Here is a 6653-nt window from a genome sequence, read left to right on the forward strand (position 1 = left end):
ACTGAAGGGCACTGAAAACGGCATTAGTGAAGATTTCTCCCCGGAAACTCGCCTGGTCCGAAGACGTCTAATTAAATTTGGAAAAGCACAACAATCTTCGTTAAAGCTCCATTACGACAAACTCATTTCTGGCCGAAAAATCTACGTTTACGATCACGCTAAACAGTCTGTTGTCGAACGCCAATCCTAGCAACAAGTGCAAAAGCCAGTGAGGCCGGCTCAGCTTGTTAAGCACAACATATCATCGCTCTACACTAACATCCGTAGCCTAATGACTAAACGAGATTCGTGATGCAGCCCCATTTCCTCGTCGTCCAGTAACATCGTACTACTGACGGAAACATGGTTAAATTCCACAGTGCATGATTCCGAAATCCTTCCTCATCTACCTGAGTTCGACATTTTTCGCAAAGACCGACACGATGGCACCCGTGGCGGCGGTGTGGCTATTGCTACCCATCGCCAACTTAAGTGCTCTTCAGTAAATATAAGAACGCCTTTAGAAATTATTCGGCTGTTGTCATCGACCACTCAGCGCAGATAGCTGCTTTCTTTCGTTTTATCACGACGCTTTGTTAGAACTAACAACGGTTTATCCTAATACCCTTATCTTGTTACTTGGGGACTTCAACTTCCGAACTATAGATTGGAGTAACGTTGCGTCATGTCTAACACACAAAAACATGGCTACCGAAGTTATGAACACGTGCTTGCTGTTCGGTCTCTCGCAGCTGGTTAATAAAGCTACGCGAATAACTCAACACTCGTCAAATATCCTAGACCTCGTCTTGACGTCACACCCCGATCAGATACCTCCCTTGACGTACGTCAGTGGTCTTTGCGATCACACTGTCATCCATGCCATGTTTCCTTGCAATATGCTCAAAAGTAAAATATCAAGGAAAGTACTAACGCTATATGATAAAGCCGATTATTGCAGTATTATTTGTGAACTTTCTGTCTTTCACGAGGAACTTGCCCTTACGTATCAGCAGCGGTCGACCACGGCCGCGATCCTGTAGCGATGCCTCCTGCTCGATTAGATGCCACTCTAATCATCCATCATTCACGGCCGGCTGATCGCTTCGATAACGCTGGCGGGACGTCGCTCTGACCACTGACAAAGCGCGAAAAGTGCGAAAAGCAATATCATCGAAGGAGGAATTGCTCCATAATCCCGGCCCAAGAGTATCTGGGTGCTTTTCAACACAGAAATGTTGCGTTTAATGGGGCTTTACATTACAACTATCACGATAAAAGAAAGAGCGCGTTGTTCCTGGTTCAACACAAAAAAAATGTGGTTGATCCCTCTTATATAGGAATCGCTATAGAACACGAAAGTGAAACGTGTCTTCACAGAAGTAGTGTAATGTTTATTGCACATTGATATATAATGTCTATTGGTGTTTTGTGGCTAAAGCGCCCTTAGGCGTTGATGCACCCACGCTGACGCCTGGTGGCACGTCTCCTCCATCACGACTACCAACGTCGATGACCATGAGCAACCGTCGTGCATATGGAAGCTGCACTACGCTGCACACGCTAGCACAACGCGAAAGACGAAGCACGTAACTGACACACTAATACAACGCGCAAGACAAAGCACGTAACTGAATCGTCACCGAGTCAAATCAGCGCGTACAGCGCGTCGTAATTGCAGCCTCCGCGATCAACTTCAGAAACATTTTCAGAGCTAATTGCGGAGGCCACGCTCCGCTGTGCTGAGTACGGTGAACGCCACCTAGGTGGCGTTGGTAGTGCTTCTTGATGCCAGCGTCCCTTCGAATGCTGGCATCGAGGCGTCGTAGTGCTGAGACCACCGAAGCGTTCACTGTCGGTGCGCGTTAGTGTCATAATGCAGTACTTCTCTTTTCTGCTCGTAGGCGGCGGCACCGCCCCGAGCAAGAGCGCGGGTACACGGAGGAGTGTTAGATATATAAGGCGCGTCTGTGTAGCTCTCTGCAAATGCGTTTGTGGCGCAATGGGTTAAACGCTCGGCAATCTATCGTCGCGGACCGAGAGGGCGTGGGTTCGATTTCCAAATTTTGCATGTTTGTGGAACTTTTTCTTCTGGTTTCTTTCTTTGTATTATGTTCGTGTACATTGTAAGCTGACGTATTTCCGTGACGGAAATACGTCAGTGAAGTCTTGGTGGACCCCGGCATAAAACACTTTCGTGTTAAAAAAAAACTATTATTTCGCGTAGCCAAATCTTCAGGGGCGGAATTCACTGAGCAGCTTACAAATTTTGGCGTAAGAAAAATTACACGAAAAAAGCCTATTTACATAGGTAAAACTGTTCGTAAGATCAGCAAGCTTGTCATGCCCGCCGCTGCAAAGACGAGTGCTGTAGTCGAAAAAATACATCTATGTAAGAGTAGCTTAGGTACTGCCGCCCCATTTCAGTAAGCGTAAGTCGATTCAGAAAACAACAGCCGTCGCAGATGCCTACTTAATAAGAAATTTCTACGATAGGGGTGTAGCAGTCTTACGAACATCATTATGTCTATATGCGCCGCTCGAGCTGACACGGATAAGCGTTGGAACGCGCTGTAGCGGCTGATTGACCAGTGCCCACAACTGTTAGTCGAGGATGGCACGTGCTTATATCTTCGTGGCGCATTCTTATTTGTCATCTCAAAGTGCATTGAGCTGTTTCAGTGCATAATTGTATTCAGCGTGCGCTGCTGTGGAAGGCTGTAACATTAATGCTGTGTGGCGAGAGAGAGAGAGGGAGAGAATAAACTTTAATAAAAAGAGCACGCGAGATTAGGTAGCTCCCCCGCTCTGCAATGGGTGGTCCCCTCAGTCGAGGAGTCCAGCGGCCTTAGCTGCCCTTCTCGCTCGGTTGACCAGGTTGAGCTGGTCTGTCGAGTCGGAGCTGGACAGCGCTGCCTCCCATTGCCGTGTGGTGGGGTGTGTTATGGGTGTTAGCTGTGGTGTGTTTGCGCAAGCCCATACCATGTGGTAAAGTGTTGCACATTGATCACAGTGTGGACATTTATAGGAATACAGCGCAGGGTGTATGGCGTGGTAAAGACTCAAATGTGGATATGTGTTTGTTTGGAGTTTTCGCCATATTACGGCCTCCTCTCGCGTCTGAGAATTATGAGGTGGGGGTAGTGTTCTTCGTGAAAGGCGATAGTGTTGTAGGATGTGAGTGTAGGTTAATGGTATGGGCTCTGGTTGGAACTGCTCGGCGCGGTCATCTCGCGGCTGCGAGATGACCCGAGCGCGTGCATGCGCTCGGGCGTAGGCGTGTGCCTGCTGATTGCCGCGTAAGGACTCATGCCCCGGAGTCCACACGATTTGTATGTATGGTGGCAGCTTGTGCGCTCCATTCAGAATGCGATGTGCAGCCCTGGAAATTTTGGCCCGGGAGTAATTTCTGCATGCCGTCTGCATGCTGTGTCGCGAACTTCCGCCTAATGTCTGATAGGCAGTGTTTCTGTATGCGAGCAGTAGCCTGAATTTTCATACTCGTCATGACACTCTATTCGGTGTTAGCAAACATAAGTGCAGTGTCCGTCCCTGACAACTGTCAAGTTTGTCACTCATGTGTTTGGAGCACAATTCTAACAGGTTTTTTTTTCGTTTTTGTTTTCTAGTTTGACCTATCTTTGCTCACATGGCTACGGATTATTATTTTTTCCATCGTTTTGAGCACGTGTACATGCTCGTGTACATATTTATCTTTCACAGGTGACCGCTTTTCACCGGCTAACAAATGTTAAACTTTATCGCTAGGCACAGGACGCGCCTGCAGGTATCCGAAGTTTCTCGAACGTTATCGATGCTTCTGTACGTTTTCTGTTGTCACCGACGCTTATGTAATCTGATTGTATTAGCAACACGAATTGTCTAGTACTTTCTGGAAGACACGCAGGCACCAGGGATTACTCTGGAACCTTCGATGACTCATGTATAAAAGCCGACGCGTTTCGCCGCTGACCAGATTTTGACGCTCACCGACTGTGTTCGCCGCAATCGTTGTACTTCGAGTGTAGCTTGCTTTTGTGGGTACAGGTTCGCCCAATAAAGAATCGGTTTCGTCATACACAGTTTTACGACTGTTTTTTTCACTGACACTACTACGTGACATCTGGTGGATGTGCTTTTATGTCTTTGTACCGGACCCCCCGGCCAGCCATGAGCCAAACCCACACCGTCCAGTAGACGTCCACGCCTACCCATAGCTAGCCGCAGGCTATTAAGCCTGCCGCTGGAGTGCGAAGCCCTACCCGACCCAACCAAGAGGACAAAAGTCATGGCCTCGGTAGCAGCTACCATGACAGCCCTGTGACAACATCTGCGGTAGTGATGCAACAACCCAAACTTTCCGTGGTTCACCATTTGAAGACCCCGAAAGCTGGCTGGAGGCATACGACCGGGTCGCTACGTTCAACAGGTGGGACTGCGACGAAAAGCTGCGTCATGTCTACTTCTCTCTTGAAGACGGCGCCAGAACCTGGTTCGAGAATAGAGCGTACGCTAACAACCTGGAACCTCTTTCGAGCTGCGTTTCTCGACACCTTCATGAGCTTCGTCCGCAAAGAAAGAGCTGAAGCCTTGTTTCAGAACCGTGTACAGCTCCCGAATGAGAGCATCGGTATGTACACCGAAGAAATGACTCGATTGTTCCGGCACGCCGACCCCGCTATGCTCGAAGACAAGAAAGTTCGCTTGCCGATGCGGGCAGTGAAGCAGGAGCTATTCGCTGGACTCGCGCGGAATCTACCAACGAGAAGTCCAAGACTTCGTCTCGGAGGCTACGACGATCGAGAAAACATTGGACATGCGCAACCGGCAATCCAATCGCCGTTGAACGCCACACTACGCCGAAGTCCAAGGACTCTCCTCCGACAACCTGCGAGAGACCATCAGGGTGATCGTGCGCAAAAAGCTGCAAAAGTTGCTACCGTCGTCGCAGCCTCAAGTTGCTTCCATCGCCGATATCGTGCGGGAGGAAATCCAGCAATTGCTAGGACTTCCCGAACCACCTCCGCCGGAAGCAATGAGCTACGCCGCTGCTGCATGCCAGGCTATCGCTCCTCGGCGCCAGCGCCAATACCCTACGCCGCCGCCATTCCTTCGCCAGCCACCACCAACACCGCCAACGCCATCGCACCCACCTATTGGTCAGCGCTACGGCCGGAGGAAGACCGACCTTTGGCGCAACCCGATCACCGCCCACTCTGCTACCACTGTGGAGAGGCTGGCCACACCTACCGCCACTGCCAGTACCGCGCAGTGGGTCTGCGGGGATTCGCCGTCAACACGCCGCGTCCAGTGCGAGGTGAACGACTGCGCAACATCGCTGACTACCTCGCCGCAGCCCAGTGGCAACCACGACGACCCTCACGCTCGCCGTCACCATGCCGCTATATCTCGTCGCATCGCCAGCAGTACACCACTACTACCCGGGGCCCATATCCCAGCCCTTTCCAGGGAAACTAAAAGCAACTGATGGAGGTGCGGTTGCTGCACGACGCAGTACCAAAGATCCTCCGGTGCCGACGACCACGATTCGCGAATCGTCGGCAAGAGCCTTGCCGACAATACTTCGCCGCCGAAAGAAGAGCTGTCGACGTGACGTAGCAGTAGCGGAGCAAGCCGACGCAGCCGTGATCCGACGCCACGACTTAACCGCAACGCCAGATGAATGTCTACCGACCTAGACGTGCTAATCGATAAACCCGCCGCGGTGGCTTAGTCAGCTAAGGCGTTGCGCTGCTGAGCACAAGATCGCGGGATCGAATCCCGGCCGCGGCGGCCGCATTTCGATGGAGGCGAAATGCAAAAACGCCCGTGTGCTTGCGTTGTAGTGCACGTTAAAGAACCCCAGGTGGTCAAAATTATTCCGGAGCCCTCCACTACGGCGTGCCTCATAATCAGAACTGGTTTTGGCACGTAAAACCCCAGAAAGAAGAAGAAGAAGAAGTGCTAATCGATAATCATAGCGTCACCGCTCTCGTCGACACTGGAGCCGACTATTCCATGTCCAATGGCCCGTTCGCCGCTAATTTGAAGAAGGTGAAAATGGCCTGGCAAGGACTGAATATCCGGACAGCGGGAGGCCACCTAATAACGCCGGCTGGAATCTGCACAGCGCGAGTCACGGTTAACAACCGCACTTTCCCGGCAAGCTTCGTAATCGTGCAGCACTGCTCCAGGGATGTCATCCTAGGCATGGACTTTCTAAACAAACACGGTGCAGTCATCGACTTAAGGTCCTAATCAATAACGCTGTCAACGCACAAAGCGATACCACCGGATACAAACATCAGTTACCATGCCTTGGATGTGCTTGAAGAACAAGCCAATTTTCCTCCTCGCTCCAGCGTAATGATTTCCGTCGATACCAAAGTGCCTGCACACATGGAGGGCGTCGTCGAGGACGATCATAACTTATGCTCGACCGTGAAATTTGCGTCGCTAGAGGCATAGCTGAGCTACGTGTAGGGAAATAAATGATCACGAACTTCAGCCACGAATACAAGCTTATTAACAAAGGCACCACGGTCGCCTATATCGATGAAATAGTACAAGCCAGCGGTGCTTTCGCCTTCACGGATTCTAGCGCACCTGCAACGATGACTGTAGTACCTGAGCCAGCTTTCGACGTCAATCAGAACCTCCTCAGGCATAAGAAA

At 50.7% G+C, this 6653-nt stretch overlaps 1 protein-coding gene across 1 annotated transcript in view; it reads left to right on the forward strand.

Annotated features, from left to right (window-relative positions):
* Positions 1 to 5014: 5014 nt before the first annotated feature.
* Positions 5015 to 6653, forward strand: part of LOC125941566 (lactosylceramide 4-alpha-galactosyltransferase-like) — a 32554-nt gene continuing 30915 nt past the window's right edge. Inside the window, exon 1 of the mRNA XM_049659093.1 lies at positions 5015 to 5250. Coding sequence (XP_049515050.1) covers positions 5015 to 5250 — 236 coding nt within the window. The remainder of the gene's footprint in view (positions 5251 to 6653) is intronic.

Source organism: Dermacentor silvarum, chromosome 11 (genome assembly GCF_013339745.2).
Source record: "Dermacentor silvarum isolate Dsil-2018 chromosome 11, BIME_Dsil_1.4, whole genome shotgun sequence".
In the NCBI taxonomy this organism is placed as follows: Eukaryota; Metazoa; Arthropoda; class Arachnida; order Ixodida; family Ixodidae; genus Dermacentor; species Dermacentor silvarum.